This window comes from Mustelus asterias, chromosome X (assembly GCF_964213995.1).
Source record: "Mustelus asterias chromosome X, sMusAst1.hap1.1, whole genome shotgun sequence".
In the NCBI taxonomy this organism is placed as follows: Eukaryota; Metazoa; Chordata; class Chondrichthyes; order Carcharhiniformes; family Triakidae; genus Mustelus; species Mustelus asterias.
This window is the reverse complement of record NC_135834.1, coordinates 2,664,888-2,682,655: the sequence shown is the minus strand read 5'-3', so window position 1 is coordinate 2,682,655 and position 17,768 is coordinate 2,664,888. Positions and strand designations below refer to the sequence as shown.

Here is a 17,768-nt window from a genome sequence, read left to right as displayed (position 1 = left end):
TGCCACTGTGCAACATCCCTGAAAATGGCAGCAAAGTACGACTGCTTTCAAGGTTATATACTTCCTTCTCTTTCCCTTCACCTCCCCACGCTGCAAGTTTCTTATTGGCCCCCATTTTTCTGTTTCCATTTTTTAAGACCAACTGAGCAATTGGGACAACACCGGCATAATTATGTGTTAATAAGATGCACCACTTCCAACTCTTCTCCACTCTGAGCAATGTGCATGTGCTTGAACGTCCATCAGTCTCTTCTCTGATACCAAATGCCTGAGTTGATCTAATGAGCCTTGTGAAAATCTATATCACTTACACCCTACTGCATTCCCTCGTGTCTATCCAAATGGTCACTTTTCAAAAGCATTCAGTAAATTTGTCAAACGTGACTTGCCTTTAATAATCCTTGGTGATTGTCCTTGATTATACTGATTCGAGCATGGCCTTGCATTAATAGAACTAGTTTTGTGTTGTTGAGAAAAAAAGACACATGTTGTCAAAGTTTCTTGTCTTGCACTCATCAGGACAGTTCGTAAGAATACCAAATTGTAAAGGGAACAGCGGGGGGTTGATACTGTGTAAGAAGAGAGTGCTGGTCAGCAAGTGGACTCTGATTGCCGAAGGCATTGCCCGGGGTGGGAGAATCAGGGCCAATCAAAGTCAATCTGCCGAGTTTGAATTTAAACAAAGCTTGACAATTAGCTGTCAGTTACCAGCCAGCTGTTGCATTCTCAATGGCAGTTCCTCGCCCAATCAGCATCCACTTGCCAACCAATCAGCACTCTCCTGCAGTATCAATTGTTGTTCCTTTTACAATTTGGTATTCTTACAAATTGTTCTGATGAGTGTAAGACAAAAAGCTTCGACGTCACATGTCCTTTTTTCAGCAGTACTCAAGTTCTGCACCACCACATGACTATCTGTAGAACTAGTTGACTTTTCCCCAGTTAAAGGATTGGGTTCTCTGTTACTCGCATTGCATTTCCCCGTGTTAAATTGAATCAATTTTTCAATCTTTGTAGGCAACGTTACCACTAAGCTGCGCAGCAGCACAGCCGCCCAGAAGATGCCGCATAGGTTTTGCTCTGTGATAAATATCTTGCGTACATGGCCATGCAAAAAAGTTGAAAGGGACCACGCAATGAAATAAACTGACTGCAGCCAACAACTAAACTTTCACAGAACCTTGGCTTGTAGGTCAGATTAGATATTTCTTCACCGTTTACATCCTTAACTATTTCATTTAAGCTAATTGGCAAGCATCAGCGTGGATTTGCAAAAGGGAAGTTATGCCAGAGAAGTTGAATGTTTATTTTGTTGGTAAAGTCACTATAGATAGAGATAAGAGTGAGAATGTAGATGTGATTTACTTGGATTTTAATAAAACCTTTGACGAGGTGTCTCAAAACCAATGTTCCTTGTAATTATTCTATTGTTTTCAGTTTATTGCTTTAAAGTTTAATTGCATGGCTATACCCGCATGATCATTTTGAGAGCCCCAACTTGTGCATGGCCTGAATGGGGACTCTCAGGTTGTTGTGCAGCTTAGAGGGAGCATTGCTCAAAGCGAATAGGCATGGTATTGGCAGCAGCATGCTGAGGTGAATGAAATGGTGGTGCGACAATGGTCAGCATGAATGGCATTCATTCTGTTTCCTGCTCTGAGTTCTTAGTCTCAGCCTTGCCATCCAAGAACAGATGGCAAGCAGAGCAGAAATTCCTACAGGATGGAAAATCTTGAGAGCAGGTCAACCTAGAGATGCTAACACACCTCACAATGGCTAGGTCAAAGGATGCTTGGGAGTACCCTTGTTTAGAAGTGAGTACAATACATTGAAAGAAAAACAAATGGGTAACATTGCTCTAATAAAGACAGAAAGTGCTAGAAAAACCCAGCAGGTCGAGCAGCACCTGTGGAGAGAGAAACAGAGTGAACATTTGGAGTCCAATACGACTTCTTTGGAAGTGGAGAGAGGTAGAAATGTTGAAAAGGGGGGAGGGTCAGGTGGAACAAAACTAGCCCAAAGCAGGGGTTAATGGCAGAATAAAGGTCAACTCCGACTGAAAGGAAGAACAAGATACAGACTGCCACTTGGCAAAAACAAACCCATATCAAAATCGGGTGAATGGTTTGATGTTGTTGAACTCAATGTTGAGTCTGGAAGGCTGTAAAGTGCCTGATCGGAAAATGAGGTGCTGTTTCCCCAGTTGGTGTTGGATTCACTGGAACTGTAACAGACCAAGAACATGAGAGCAAGATGGTAAATTAAATGGGCAGCACGGTGGCACAGTGGTTCGCACTGCTGCCACACAGCGCCAGGGACCCGGGTTCGATTCCCAGCTTGGGTCACTGTCTGTGTGGAGTCTGCATGTTCTCCTCGTGTCTGCGTGGGTTTCCTCTGGGTGCTCCGGTTTCATCCCACAGTCCAAAGATGTGTAGGTTAGGTGGATTGACCATGGTAAATTGCCCCTTTGTGTCCAAAGACATGCAGGTGAGGTAGATTGGCCATGCTAAATTGCCCTTACTGTCCAAAGATGTGCAGATTAGGTGGATTGGCCATGCTAAATTGCCGCTTAGTGTCCAGAGATGTGTAGGTTAGGTAGATTGGCCATGCTAAATTGCCGCTTAGTGTCCAGAGATGTGTAGGTTAGGTAGATTGGCCATGCTAAATTGCCCCTTAGTGTCCAGAGATGTGTAGGTTAGGTAGATTGGCCATGCTAAATTGCCCCTTAGTGTCCAAAGATACTCCTATATACTCATTGGAATTTAGAAGAATGAGGGGGAATCATATAAATTATGAAGGGAATAGATAAGATAGAAGCAGGGAGGCTGTTTCCACTGGCGGGTGAAACTAGAACTGGAGGCCAAGCCTCAAAATAAGGGGAACAGATTTCGGACTGAGTTGAGGAGGAACTTCTTCACCCAAAGGGTTGTGAATCTGTGGAATTCCCTGCCCAGTGAAGCAGTTGAGGCTACCTCATTGAATGTTTTTAAGGCAAAGAAAGATAGATTTTTGAACAGTAAAGGAATTAAGGGTTATGGTGAGCGGGCGGGTAAGTGGAGCTGAGTCCATGAAAAGATCAGCCATGATCTTATTGAATGGCGGAGCAGGCTCAAGGGGCCAGATGACCTACTCCTGCTCCCAGTTCTTATGTTCTTATGTGCTGATTAGGTGGATTGGCCATGCTAAATTGCCCCTTAGTGTCCAAAGATGTGGAGGTTAGGTGGATTGGCAACTTTTGGGGTTAAGGGGGGCGGGGGGGGGGGGGGGGGCAGGGTTGGGCCTGGGTAAATTATCTTCCGGAGAGCTGGTGCAGACTTGATGGGCCGCACGGCCTCATTTTGCACTGTAGGGATTCTATATGGTTCTGGGAGGGAGGGTAAGTGGTGAAGACAGAAGCATGGCAAATGGGTGTTTCAATCCCAGTTTGTGTTCTAACTGGACAGGAGGATCCCAGAATGGAACCCTGGCTCAAAAGATTATTTTTATTTTTGGTTTGATCAAACATGAAGGAAACAGGGTTTTAAGACCACTAATTAGTTTCTAACAACAAAAGAAAACATTTACTCAACATTTTAAAAAATGGATACAATCAATATTCCTCTAGTTTAACACTTCCACGCGGGTTTAATGTTACTACGGGTGACAAAATACATTTGAAGCTACAATTGTCTCGTCAGTACCCAAAATCAATATTTGCAGATTTCTCCTCAGAATTTCCCCCCGAGGATTGTCATATGAGAGGGTCTAAAATCTTCTCTCGTTGCAATACTTTCAGTTAGCGATCCACATTCCAAAATCTGGTTCGTGTTTCCAAAGACCCGTTGACCGGAGCTTCCACTCCACCATTAGCAGCGAGTCCGTGCCAGGATTCCGAACCAACCCTTTGTCCCTTCCACACTCTTAACGAGAACACACCATTAACCACCTTTTAGATTTCAGTCACTACTTTACAATGTTTTCACAAACGGTAATAAAACAATGACTGGAGATACTTTTAGAAAGCCTTTTTCTAGTAGTTCTCACCAATCGATCTGTCCCAACTTCTCATGGTTCTCTGAACTGAACTCTGTTCTTCCAAAATCTCTGATCATTGAGTTTCAGATGTTCTGAAATCTTCTTGTTACAGCTCTCTGAATCTCTGGACCTTCTACTATTTCCCTTCTAGTTTTCTCTGTGGAACCCTAGCCCTGGCTAGGTCACTCCATGATACGGTTCCACCAGCAAACAGACCCGAGAGACCAATCCTATCTCTCTTTCAGTCTCCAACTCAACTAACTAGTTTCTGCTGCAGATTTCCGGCGAAGGGAGCTGTTGGCTCCTGTTGCTAAGCAATTATCAGGAGTCTGCATTCCGAAGCTCTAAAACACAGAGTCTCAGCTGGACATTGTAATGAAACTGCCACACAGATAAATGTTTTCTCAGCTTGAAACCTGAACGCAGCTTCGTTGCCAGCACTGAAGCATTGGTTAGAATTTTACCGGCTCGTCCCGCCACAGGATTCGGAGCGGGCGAGGGGCGGACAATGGCAAGGTCCGTTGACCTCAGGCAGGAATTTACGGTTTTGGGACGAGCGAGGCTATATTCTATGCATTATTTCTAATGTTTACGCCTAAAACTATAAATCCCCTTAAAACTAACTCTGTGTTTTCCTGACAATGGGTCGGACACGGTTGAGAACCCTGTCGACCACAGTGAGGGGGGGGGGGTGGGGGGGGGGAGGGATGGGTGGATCCTCGGTTAAGGAAAAAGGGAGCCATGTTGGAAATGCTGTTGTGGAAAGTAGCATCGTCGGAACAGATGCAATGGAGAGAGAGAGACTGGGAGAATAGGATGGTTCTCCTTGCAAGAAGCAGGGTGTGAGGGAGTGTCGTCAGGGTAGCTGTGGGAGTCAGGTGGGTGGGCTTGGAATGCATTTCAGGTGTTTGTTCGACTGCTTACACTGTATTTCTTATGTTGCCACTCGATTCAGTTCTTGTTCACTGGCTGATTATTTGTGATGCCGTGGTTTGAAGGTGAGCAGTGAATCAGCTGAATACAGAGCCGCAACTTGTATAAAAAGCTTAAACAGACTGTGGCTTTGTATGTTTCTCTCCATCCAGAGACTATATCCCACTTGCTATGCCTTAGGTTGCAAACTGAAGTTGCAGAGTGTGTTTGCAAAATCAATGTCTATTTTTCTCTATCAGGTGACACTCGTTATTCTTTACTTGGCCAACCTTTGCAGTACAACCTTCCAGTGTGCCCACCTCCAGTAATCCATGGACAGTGCCAGTATTCAACTCATCAGGTAATGGAATGAAAATGCTGGAGGGGAGCGAGCTGTCCTCATCTGTACCTTAGACCGGTGTTAGTTTAATTCTGCGCAGCCCACACAACCAAAGCAACATAACCTAACGAACTTTGGAAAGTCTCCTGCTCAACACTCACACAAAGATAGCATCTTGACATTGCAACTAGGGAGTGCCACAAATACCAATCTGCTCAACGATCTGGGGCATGTGCCAGTTTGTTTTAACTTGGCTAAAATATGTTTTCTAAACTTCTTTGTGGCGCATCTTGTTAAATCCACGAAGGAGGAAACCATTGTATCAATTATACTGAGCTACCCTGGCATGGCAAACCCCCTCAAAGATTCCAGTCGCACCCAGATCAGCATCTACACATTTTTCCTGTGCACCGAATAGCACTAAATATTGTCAGCGCTAGTGGCTACCTTGTTACTGTTTGATTTGATTTGGTTTATTCTTGTCACATGTATTGGGATAAAGTGAAAAGTATTGTTTCTTGCGCGCTATACAGGCAAAGCATACCGTTCTTGGGGGAGAGGGAAAGGAGAGTGCAGAATGTAGTGTTACAGTCATAGCTAGGGTGTAGAGAAAGATCAACTTAATGCAAGGTAGGTCCATTCAAAAGTCTAACGGCAGCAGGGAAGCTGTTCTTGAATCGGTTGATATGTGACCTCAGACTTTTGTATCTTTTTCCCGACAGAAGAAGGTGGAAGAGAGAATGTCCGGGGTGCGTGGAATCCTTAATTATGCTGGCTGCTTTGCCGAGGCAGCGGGAAGTGTAGACGGAGTCAATGGATGGGAGGCTGGTTTGCGTGATGGATTGGGCTACATTCACGACCTTTTGTAGTTTCTTGCGGTCTTGGGCAGAGCAGGAGCCATACCAAGCTGTGATACAACCAGAAAGAATGCTTTCTATGGTGCATCTGTAAAAGTTGGTGAGAGTCGTAGCTGATGCCAAATTTCCTTAGCCTCCTGAGAAAGTAGAGTGGTGGGCTTTCTTAAGTATAGTGTCGGCATGGGGGGACCAGGACAGGTTGTTGGTGATCTGGACACCTAAAAACTTAAGGCACTTGACCCTTTCTACTTTGTCACTGTTGATGTAGACAGGGGCATGTTCTCCTCTACGCTTCCTGAAGTCGATGACAATCTCCTTCATTTTGTTGACGTTGAGGGAGAGATTATTGTTGCCGCACCAGTTCACCAGATTCTCTCTCATTCCTGTACTCTGTCTCGTCATTGTTTGAGGGGCAATTTAGCATGGCCAATCCATCTAACCTGCACATCTTTGGACACTAAGGGGCAATTTAGCATGGCCAATCCATCTAACCTGCATATCTTTGGACACTAAGGGGCAATTTAGCATGGCCAATCTATCTAACCTGCACATCTTTGGACACTAAGGAGCAATTTACCATGGCCAATCCATCTAACCTGCACATCTTTGGACACTAAGGGGCAATTTAGCATGGCCAATCCATCTAACTTGCACATCTTTGGACACTAAGGGGCAATTTGGCTTGGCCAATCCAGCTAACCTACACATCCACATAGGTAGCAAACAATGACGAGACAGAGTACAGGAATGAGAGAGAGAATCTGGTGAACTGGCGCGGCAACAATAATCTCTCCCTCAATGTCAACAAAACGAAGGAGATGGTCATCGACTTCAGGAAGCGTAAAGGAGAACATGCCCCTGTCTACATCAACGGGGATGAAGTAGAAAGGGTCAAGAGCCTCAAGTTTTTAGGTGTCCAGATCACCAACAACCTGTCCTGGTCCCCCCATGCCGACACTATAGTTAAGAAAACCCACGAACGCCTCTACTTTCTCAGAAGACTAAGGAAATTTGGCATCAGCGACGACTCTCTCCAACTTTTACAGATGCACGATAGAAAGCATTCTTTCTGGTTGTATCACAGCTTGGTATGGCTCCTGCTCTGCCCAAGACCGCAAGAAACTACAAAAGGTCGTGAATGTAGCCCAATCCATCACGCAAACCAGCCTCCCATCCATTGACTCTATCTACACTTCCCGCTGCCTCGGCAAAGCAGCCAGTATAATTAAGGACCTCACGCAGCCCGGACATTCTCTCTTCCACCTTCTTCCTTCGGAAAAATGATACAAAAGTCTGAGGTCACATACCAACCGACTCGAGAACAACTTCTTCCCTGATACTGCATCTTGCATTAAGTTGATCTTTCTCTACACCCTAGCAATGAGTGTAACACTGCATTCTACACAAGAGGTGTTGGTTAGGGGGATTAGCAGGGTAAATGCGTGGGGTTACAGGGATAGGAGCTGAGTAATTGTTGTTGGTGCAGCCTCAATGGGCCGAATGGTCTCCTTCTGCACTGTAGGGATTCTATGATTCTAGGATGTTCCCCCTCGAGGAATCTAGAAGTAAGGCGGCACAGTTTCAGAATAAAGGGTCTCCCACTTAAGACTGAGGTAAGAAGGAATTTCTTCTCTCAGAGGGACATTAGTGTGTGAAATTCTCTGCTTCAGGGAGCGCTGAAAGCTGGGTCTTTGAATATATGAAGGCTGCGAGACAGATTCTTAATTGACAAGGGATTCGAGGATTATGGAGAATAGGCAGGAAAGTGGGATTGAGGCCACAATCAGATCGGCCATAATATTGAATAGCAAAGCAGGCTCGAAGGGCTGAATGACCTACTCCTCTTGTTATGATTTCTTGATCAGTTCCTTTTCTCAAATCTGCTATTGAGTCCTTCTGTGCTGTTCTATTCTATAATCCTATGATTTCTTTTATTTAAAGGGTCCATGCAGTACAAAACACACTAAACGAGGAAAGAAGCCAACCCTGAAATCAGCGTCCACAGACCTTGGCACAGGTGATGTTGGTTAGTATCTGAATCATTGCAGAAATGTTTTGAATGGATTAATTTTCTGGTCAAACATTCTTGTTGCCCTTCCTGGCACACTCTCTACTGTGACCCTTCCAAAGTGGTGAACAGGATGCACACACTAAGTACTCCTGCTGAGGTCTTCCTTCTACCTCACTGTCTGGCTATGTACCCCAATATTAATTGTTTCCCTGTTTGCCTCAGCATTCAACGTGATGACTCCACTGCCACTCCCAGGTTGCTCTAGCTTCCCGTATATTGAATCCATTCTTTGTTGTCTACCTTTGCTGCTTATTCTATGAAGACCTGATGTATACAAGGGGGCACAGGTTCAAGGTGAGAGGGGGAGAGTTTAAGGGAGATGTGCGGGGGAGGTTTTTCACGCAGAGAGTGGTGGGTGCCTGGAACGCGCTGCCAGAGGAGGTGGTGGAAGCAGGAACATTAGCAACATTTAAGAGGCATCTGGATGGGTCCATGAATAGGGAGGGAAGAGAGGGATACGGACCGAGTAAGGGCAGAAGGGTTTTTTTAGTTTAGTTAGGGCATCATGATTGGCACAGACTTGGAGGGGCCGAAGGGCCTGTTCCTGTACTGTACTTTTCTTTGTTTTTTGTTCTTTATTTAATACTTGTCAGAATTGTGACACTGGTTTCCTCAGTTGCATGATTGATCGAAATCATTTTGCAAGCAACTGCACCCTCACTCCCTGATCCTCTCTTGATTTTAAGTGTTAAATTAAAAAAACTTGCGGACATTTACTTTCTCCATCCAGATCATCTACATATGAAAATGTGAAAGCGAGTTTGGTCCTCCACTCACTACCACACCTCTCACGAGTCCACGCTCACCTAGATGTTGGTATTTATCAGCAGTAACCCATTTAAAATAATGGTTCACTAAAGAAAATGCATCTTTTAGGACATTGGCAAAGTTTTGCTGGAAATCTAAATCGAGTTCCATTTTCTGTTGATTTTGAAGATGTTATGAAAGGTTTGTCCAGGCAAATCTGTGCTCATTCTTTCTTGTACAGGTACTTCTCTGTGCTAAAGGTTAGGCTGGCTTTCATTATATTACCCATTAACAATAAGCTAATGGACTGTTGTCTGGGTCAAGTTGATCACGTTCTTACACGAAGGTACTATGTTTTCTGCTAGCGATCTTGGGAGTGTTTTTCATGGCTATAGCAAGCATCCTGTAAATCTCACACAAGTCTCCTTCTGCACTCCCCGAATCACTCTTTGACCTCTGGAGATTTCTTTGTGCTCAGTCCATGTATCCCTCGAGAACTACCTTGCGTGGGTTACCAGCCTGACAGTAACCGTGTTCAGTAACAAATCTCTGTCACCAGATTGGCACAGTGAATCGTTCACACCTTTGGGATATTCTGGTCTACTTTTATGCAATCGAATGCCATTTGCCCGGTACCATCAATGTGTACCAATGATGTGCTTGCTCTTTGTGGGGTTCTACACACTGGGAATTTGAGATTGAAAGGAACTCTCAAGACATTGTCTGTGCATTTTATCTCAATCTGCTTTTGTTCATTGGGGTAACAGATTTGAAAGGACTGGGGTGCGGGATGTTCCAATCCTGGAAATTCCCACCCAAGGTCAACGGACCTTTGGCTTGTCCGTCATATTTACCATCCCGTCTATGATGATTCCTGCGGGACTAGGAGATTTAGACCGTGACAGAATCAGCATTAGTTACAAGTCTCAATCCAAACAAACCCCATTTAAACTTGGGGCAGCACAGCAAGCGGAGTAACCTGCTCATTGATATTTTCTAGTGTTACACCATGGCCTAGTGGTATTATCGCTAGCCTATTAATCTCAGCTAATGTTCTGGGGGACCCGGGTTCGAATCCCGCCACGGCAGATGGTGGAATTTGAATTCAATTTTTAAAATCTGGAATTAAGAATCTACTGATGACCATGAAACCATTGTCGGAAAAACCCATCTGGTTCACTAATGTCCTTTAGGGAAGGAAATCTGCCATCTTTACCTGGTCTGGCCGACATGTGACTCCAGAGCCACAGCAATGTGGTTGATTCTCAACTGCCCTCGGGCAACTAAGGATGGGCAATAAATGCGGGCCAGTCAGTGACACCCATGTCCCATGAATTAATAAAATTAAATTAAGGAAATGTGTATTTTTCATTTTGCCTGCGCACAACCAATTGAAGCCCTTCTCTATTATTGTGCAACTTTCATCCCCGGGGAAGGCTCAGCAATCCTGACGGTACTCCACATTTTGAACGAGTTTCTGCTGTTTAGCAATTTGTGGTATTTCTGCAAAGGAAGAATACTCTATTTGTGTCACGAGCAGGCTTACATTCACACTGCAATGAAGTTACTGTGAAAATCCCCTAGTCGCCACATTCCTGTTCGGGTACACTGAGGGAGAATTTAGCACGGCCAATGCACCCTAACCAGTACATCTTTCGGACTGTGGGAGGAAACCGGAGCACCCGGAGGAAACCCACGCAGACACGGGGAGAACGTGCAGACTCCGCACAGACAGTGACCCAAGCCAGGATTCGAACCCGGGTCCCTGGCACTGTGAGGCAGCAGTGCTAACCACTGTGCCACCCTGTAACTGTTGTGTCTGCAAGTCGTGTAATAAGTTGTGTTCTGATATTCTCATTAAATAAATAGGGCTGGTTTGATACAGAACTTTATTATGGCGGCTTCATCCTTGATTTATTTTCATGTGAATAGGATATGCTGTCTTTAAAATTGAGTCCAGCTGCATTGCAACACATCGGAGTTGGATTCAGATTGTTCCGCGGGTGAAGTTAGCCTCTGTTTTACACACTGCTGAGTGGTGACTGGCTGTGATTTATGTCTCTTGGAATGACTTAGCATGTTCTTCCTCTTGTTGTTTCAGTGGTTGGACGAATCTTGGAGGTGACGGATCTTCCTGAAGGAATCACTCGCACGGAAGCAGACAAACTTTTCAGTCAACTATCAATGTCTGGTGCCAAAATCCAGTGGCTCAAAGACTCTCAGCAACGCAGCAGTGGCTCTGGGGACTGTAACAAAGTGACAGAGAACTCAAAGAATGCCGGCGACCTGGCTGCACTTTATACTATTGTTGCTGTGTTCCCATCAACCACAGCTGCTCAAAATGCAACCATCAGACTGAATAATTCAACAAACAGGTTTAAACTGCGGACAGCCAAAAGGAGCTACGATCTCCGCGTTCTAGAAAGAGCCAGTTCCCAGTAGCCAATGGATATTTGAAAAGCCCTTTTTTCTCCTCTCCTTTGAATGACTGTATTGGCTTCGTTTTAAGTCAGCATTGTTCCTGTAGTGTATTGTTTTGTCCAAATATCACTTTAGACATAATTAAGGAAAGTTAGTGATCAGTTGGAAAAAAAAGAGTTTGTTTTCCCCCCCCCTCTCCTGAAACTCCCCTTTTACACAGCCACACAACCCATGTGTATTTTTTCTGTTATAATTGTGCAGAAGTATTAGAAGCTTATTTAAGTGACCGAAAACAGTTGACTGTGTATGGTCACGACAAATTTTATTTAACCTGTTTTTTTGATTTTAAATATAAAAGTTTGTCTGCCAGTCCAGACTCTCAATATCTTCTTTGTCTTGCGTTGTCTTTTATTTGCAAGACGGCACTGCTCAGCTCTTCGGCAGAGCGACGTGATCTTTTTGGAGTGGATGCAAGCTGCAACTCTGCATTTGTACAACACAAGGGCACACCCCAGGCGTTCGGCGGCGAACACAAACCGGGAAATGGACGTGGAGAGAGAGAAATGACCACAAACGTGGTTGAGAAGCTGGCTGGGGCAAAAGAGTTTCAGCAAGGAAGGCTCAGCCACCTATAGTGGGATTAAGGCTGGGAGAAAGGAATAAAAGGCGGGCTCAAAGAACCAGTGGGTGGCAGAGGGTAGTTCAGACTGGAGAGGGTTGCAGAGCATAGGGTAGAGCAAGGCTGTGAAAGAATCTGAAAGATGAGAAATTAAGGGACAATGTGGCAAGAACAAAACTAATGGGGGTGGAATTTGGCATGGGATAGAGGATGGGAAATAGGCAAGGTGGCATATAGGTGACCAAAGTGTGGCTTAGAATTTCAGCAGTGGGGTACTTGAGGTTGGAGACAATTGTGTGGAGATGTGGGATGTGAAACGTAAAATTTGAAACTGAGAAGGACGCCAACATTTTGCAAGCCCGGCTGAATGGAGTGAGCAGCAAGGGCGTGGAATCTACATCATGGTTGTAAACCATGGCTTCGATCTTGGCTAATCCAGTTAACGGGGTGGCACAGTGGGTCAGCGCTGCTGCCTCACAGCTCCAGGGACCTGGGTTCGATTCCCGGCTTGGGTCACTGTCTGTGTGGAGTTTGCACCTTCTTCCCGTGTCTGCGTGGGTTTCCTCCGGGTGCTCCGGTTTCCTCCCACAGTCCAAAGATGTGGAGCAAAAACAGAAAATGCTGGAAAATCTCAGCAGGTCTGACAGCATCTGTGGGGAAAGAATAGAGCTAACTATTTGAGTCTCAATGACCCTTCGTCAGATGTGCAGGTTAGGTGGATTGGCCAATGCTGAATTACCCCTTAGGGCAGTGGTTCCCAAACTTTTTTCACTGGGCCGCACTTTCGGAATAAAAATTTGCTCACGCCACACCAAATTTTTTATTGATAAGAAATACATTTAAGAAATACATTCAAAAACAAAAAAAAAACAACTCCTCACAGTGCTTGATTCATAACATAGAACACAACTGCTTTATAATATGATCATGGGACATCCAGAAAGTATAAAACAATGCTTGTTTAAACCATGTTTAAATGTTTCTTTGATTGTCCTTGAATCTTCCCGCCACACTTGCCATCCTCTCGCCGCACCAGTGTGGCGCGCCGCACCCTTAGGGAACCACTGCTTTAGGGGGATTAGCAGGTTAAATACGTGGGGTTCCGGTGGGTAGGGCCTGGGTGAGATTGTTGTTGGTGCAGGCTCAATGGGCCAAATGGCCTCCTCCTGTACGATAGCGATTCTGTGATTCTATGAATCAAAGTCGTGACTTATCCATGACGGGTAGTTTGATTTCACAGACATGGTTGTGAAAGGCGGCACAGAGCTGGGGGTTGTAGCAATGTACTAATCCCCCTCTCCTGTGACTGAGGTGAGGAAGAAAGCAAGGATAGATCTTTGACTTCCCTTTTTCCTGCTGCGTCCCCACCTCTGCAAATCAATGATAGTTACGCTTGGACAGCTGGGAATGGGAGTACACAAGGATAGCACACGGATTTGAGCAGTAGAGAACTCTCTGGAGGAGGAGGCTCCACAAATCCTCCATGATGGAGAAGCAGTGCAAAAATAAGGCTGAAGTATTCGCAACAATCTTCAGCCAGAAGGGCCGAGTGGATGATCCATCGGGCCTCATAGAATCCTACCAGATTCTGCCAGATCGAGGCCATTCGGCCCATCGAGTCTGCACCAACCACAATCCCACCCAGGCCTTATCCACATATCCCTACATATTTACCCACTAACCCATGCATCCCGGGACACTAAGGGGCAATTTAGCATAGCCAATCAACCTAACCTGCATATCTTTGGACTGTGAGAGGAAACCGGAGCATCCAGAGGAAACCCACAGAGACATGGGGAGAAGGTGCAAACTCCACACAGACAGCGACCCGAGCCGGGATTTGAACCCCGGTCCCTGGAGCTGTGAAGTACAGTAAGAAGTCTCACAACACCAGGTTAAAGTCTAACAGGTTTATTTGGTAGCAAATACCATAAGCTTTCGGAGCGCTGCCCCTTCGTCAGATGGAGTGAAAATCTGGCCAGTGCTAACCACTATGCTACCGTGCCTCCTCCAGTGGTCCCCACCATCACAGATGCCAGTCTCCAGCCAATTCAATTCACTCCACGTGATATACAGAAACAGCTGAAGGACTGGATGCTGGAAAGGCAGTGGGCCTGATAACATTCCAGCAATAGTACTGAAGACTTGTGCTCCAGAACTTGCCGCTCCCCTAGCCAAGCTCTTCCAGTACAGTTACAACACTGGCATTGAGTTATAAGTAGAGGCTGAACAGACTGGGACTTTTTTCTCTGGAGCGTAGAAGATTGAGGGGTGACCTTTTAGAGGTCTATAAAATAATGAGGGGCATAGACAAGGTAGATAGTCAATATCTTTTCCCAAAGGTAGGGGAGTCTAAAACCAGAGGGCATAGGTTTAAGGTGAGAGAGGAGAGATACAAAAGTGTCCAGAGGGGAAATTTTTTCACACAGAGGGTGGTGAGTGTCTGGAATAAGCTGCCAGAGGTAGTAGTAGAGGCGGGTACAATTTTATCTTTTAAAAAGCATTTAGATAGTTACATGGGTACGATGGGTATAGAGGGATATGGGCCAAATGCGGACAATTGGGATTAGTTTAGGGGTTTAAAAAAAAGGGCGGCATGGACAAGTTGGGCCGAACGGCCTTTTTCCATGCGATAAACCTCTATGACTCTATCTACCCAACAATGTGGAAAATTGCCCAGGTGTGTCCTGTACACAAAAAGCAGAACAAATCCAACCCAGCCAATTACTGCCCAATCAGTCTACTCTCCATCATCAGTAAAGTGATGGAAGGGGTCATCGACAGCGCTATCAAGCAGCACCTGCTCAGTGATGCCCAGTTTGGGTTCCGCCAGGGTTACTCAGCTCCTGACCTCATTACAGCCTTGGTTCAAACATGGACAAAAGAGCTGAATTCCAGAGGATAGCGGAGAGTGACTGTCCTTGACATCAAGACAGCATTTGACCGAGTGTGGCCCGACCAAAACTGGAGTCAATGGGAATCGGGAAAACTCTCCGCTGGTTGGAGTCACACCCGGCACAAAGGAAGATGGTTGTGGTGGTTGGAGATCAATCATCTCAGCTCCAGGACATCACTGCAGGAGTCCCTCAGGGTTAGTGTCCTCGGCCCAACTATATTCAGCTGCTTCAATGGCATTCCTTCCATCATAAGGTCAGAAGTGGGGATGTTCGCTGATGGTTGCACAATGTTCAGCACCATTCGCGACTCCTCAGATACTGAAGCAGTCCATGTCCAAATACAGCAAGACCTGGACAATATCCAGGATTGGGCTGACAAGTGGCAAATAACATTCACACCACACAAGTGCCAGGCAATGACCATCTCCAACAAGAGAGAATCTAACCATCGCCCCTTGACATTCAATGGCGTTACCATCACTGAATCCCCCACTGTCAACACCATGGGGTTACCATTGACCAGAATCTCAACTGGACCCAGCTATATAAACACAGCGGCTACCAGAGCAGGTCAGAGGCTGGGAATCCTGCGGCAAGTAACTCACCTCCTGACTCCCCAAAGCCTGTCCACCATCTACAAGGCACAAGTCAGGAGTGTGATGGAATACTCCCCACTTGTCTGGATGGGTGCGGCTCCAACAACACTCAAGAGGCTCAACACCATCCAGGACAAAGCAGCCCCGCTTGATTGGCCCCCCCCATCCACAAACACCCACTCCCTCCACCACCGACGCTCAGTAGCAGCAGTGTGTACCATCTACAAGATGCACTGCAGCAACTCACCAAGGCTCCTGAGGCAGCACCTTCCAAACCCACGACCTCTACTATCTAGAAGGACAAGGACATCAGATACCTGGGAACACCACCACCTGGAGGTTCCCCTCCAAGTCACTCACCATCCTGACTTGGAAATATATCGCTGTTCCTTCACTGTCACTGGGTCAAAATCCTGGAACTCCCTCCCTAACAGCACTGTGGGTGTACCTACACCATATGGACTGACTGATGTCCAATAACAATCCTGGAACTCCCTCCCTAACAGCACTGTGGGTGTACCTACACCACATGGACTGACTGATGTCCAATAACAATCCTGGAACTCCCTCCCTAACAGCACTGTGGGTGTACCTACACCACATGGACTGACTGATGTCCAATAACAACCCTGGAACTCCCTCCCTAACAGCACTGTGGGTGTACCTACACCACATGGACTGACTGATGCCCAATAACAATCCTGGAACTCTCTCCCTCACAGCACAGTGGGTGTACCTACACCACATGGACTGACTGATGTCCAATAACAATCCTGGAACTCCCTCCCTAACAGCACTGTGGGTGTACCTACACCACATGGACTGACTGATGCCCAATAACAATCCTGGAACTCTCTCCCTCACAGCACAGTGGGTGTACCTACACCACATGGACTGACTGATGCCCAATAACAATCCTGGAACTCTCTCCCTCACAGCACAGTGGGTGTATGGACTGCAGCATTTTAAGAAGGCAGCTCAGCACCACCCTCTCAATGGGTAATTAGGCAATTAAATACTGACCTCGCCAGCGACACCCACATCCTGTGAAAAAATGTTTAAATATCACCGTCAGATAGGAGAGAATGTCTTCCATGCAGAAGGAGGCCATTTGGCCCATTGAGTCTGCAGTGACTCTCTGAAGAGCATCTTACCCGGGTACCTGGTGCTATGAGGAACCGGCGCTAACCACTGTGCTACCCAAAAAGCTTCAGGATGCTGGATATTACTGACAACACAGTAAAAGTGCAACGCGATTTCACATTCGCATCATGGATAAATCCGTGCCATTCACTGGTTTACTTTCCAGGATTCCATAGAATCCTTCCAGTACAGGAGGAGGCCATTTGGTCCATCGGGTCTGCACCGACCCTCTGAAAGAGGGTCACTCCGCAACCTACCCCCTTAATACTGCGCAATCTGGCCAATCCACCTAACCTGCACATCTTTGGACACTAAGGGACAATTTAGCATGGCCAATCCACCTAACCTGCACATCTTTGGACACGAAGGGGCAATTTAGCATGGCCAATCCACCTAACCTACACATCTTTGGACACTAAGGGGCAATTTAGCATGGCCAATCCACCCAACCTGCACATCTTTGGACACGAAGGGGCAATTTAGCATAGCCAATCCACCCGATCTACATGTCTTTGGAGTATGGGAGGAAACCCACGCAGACACGAGGAGAATCTTCCCTTTTTGTAAATGCTGAAAAATCAATTTTTCCAAGGATTGAAAACAGAGCAGTGCTGGTACAAAGATAGGAAGTCTTCTTATCGCTATTTACTTCCATTGCACTGTTTTTGCTGATATCTTTGCTAGCCAAGTGAGAGGTGTTGGCACACACGCTGTTTAATCATCAGCGATGGAACAGTTGACCCTGCCACACTAGATGGAAAGGATGTCCCGAGGCATGGTACATCGGGGAGACGGTGCAGATGCTACAACAACAGATGAATGAACATCGCTCAACAATCACCAGGCAGGAGTGTTCTCTTCCTGTTGGGGAGCACTTCAGCGGTCACGGGCATTCGGCCTCTGATCTTCAGGTAAGCGTTCTCCAAGGTGGCCTTCACGACACACGACAACGCAGAATCGCTGAGCAGAAACTGATAGCCAAGTTCCGCACACATGAGGACGGCCTCAACCGGGATCTTGGGTTCATGTCACACTATCTGTAACCCCCACGACTTGCCTGGGCTTGCAAACTCTCACTAACTGTCCTGGCTGGAGACAATACACATCTCTTTAACCTGTGCCTAACCCTTTCTCCACTCACATTGTCTGTA

General features: G+C 46.1%; 1 protein-coding gene across 11 annotated transcripts in view; it reads left to right on the top strand.

The window, feature by feature from the left end:
• The window catches only part of r3hdm2 (R3H domain containing 2), a 337,844-nt gene extending 326,093 nt beyond the window's left edge, over window positions 1–11,751 (top strand). For 7 of the 11 annotated variants that reach the window (XM_078201201.1, XM_078201195.1, XM_078201193.1 and 4 more), the window contains 3 exons: window positions 5,187–5,287; window positions 8,065–8,149; window positions 11,043–11,750. In XM_078201201.1, the coding sequence (XP_078057327.1) occupies window positions 5,187–5,287; window positions 8,065–8,149; window positions 11,043–11,383 (527 nt within the window). In that variant the 3' untranslated portion in view covers window positions 11,384–11,750. Of the gene's footprint in view, window positions 1–5,186; window positions 5,288–8,064; window positions 8,150–11,042 lie in introns of all 11 variants that reach the window. The other 4 variants (XM_078201199.1, XM_078201196.1, XM_078201200.1 and 1 more) reach the window with 2 other exon arrangements.
• Window positions 11,752–17,768: the final 6,017 nt, after the last annotated feature.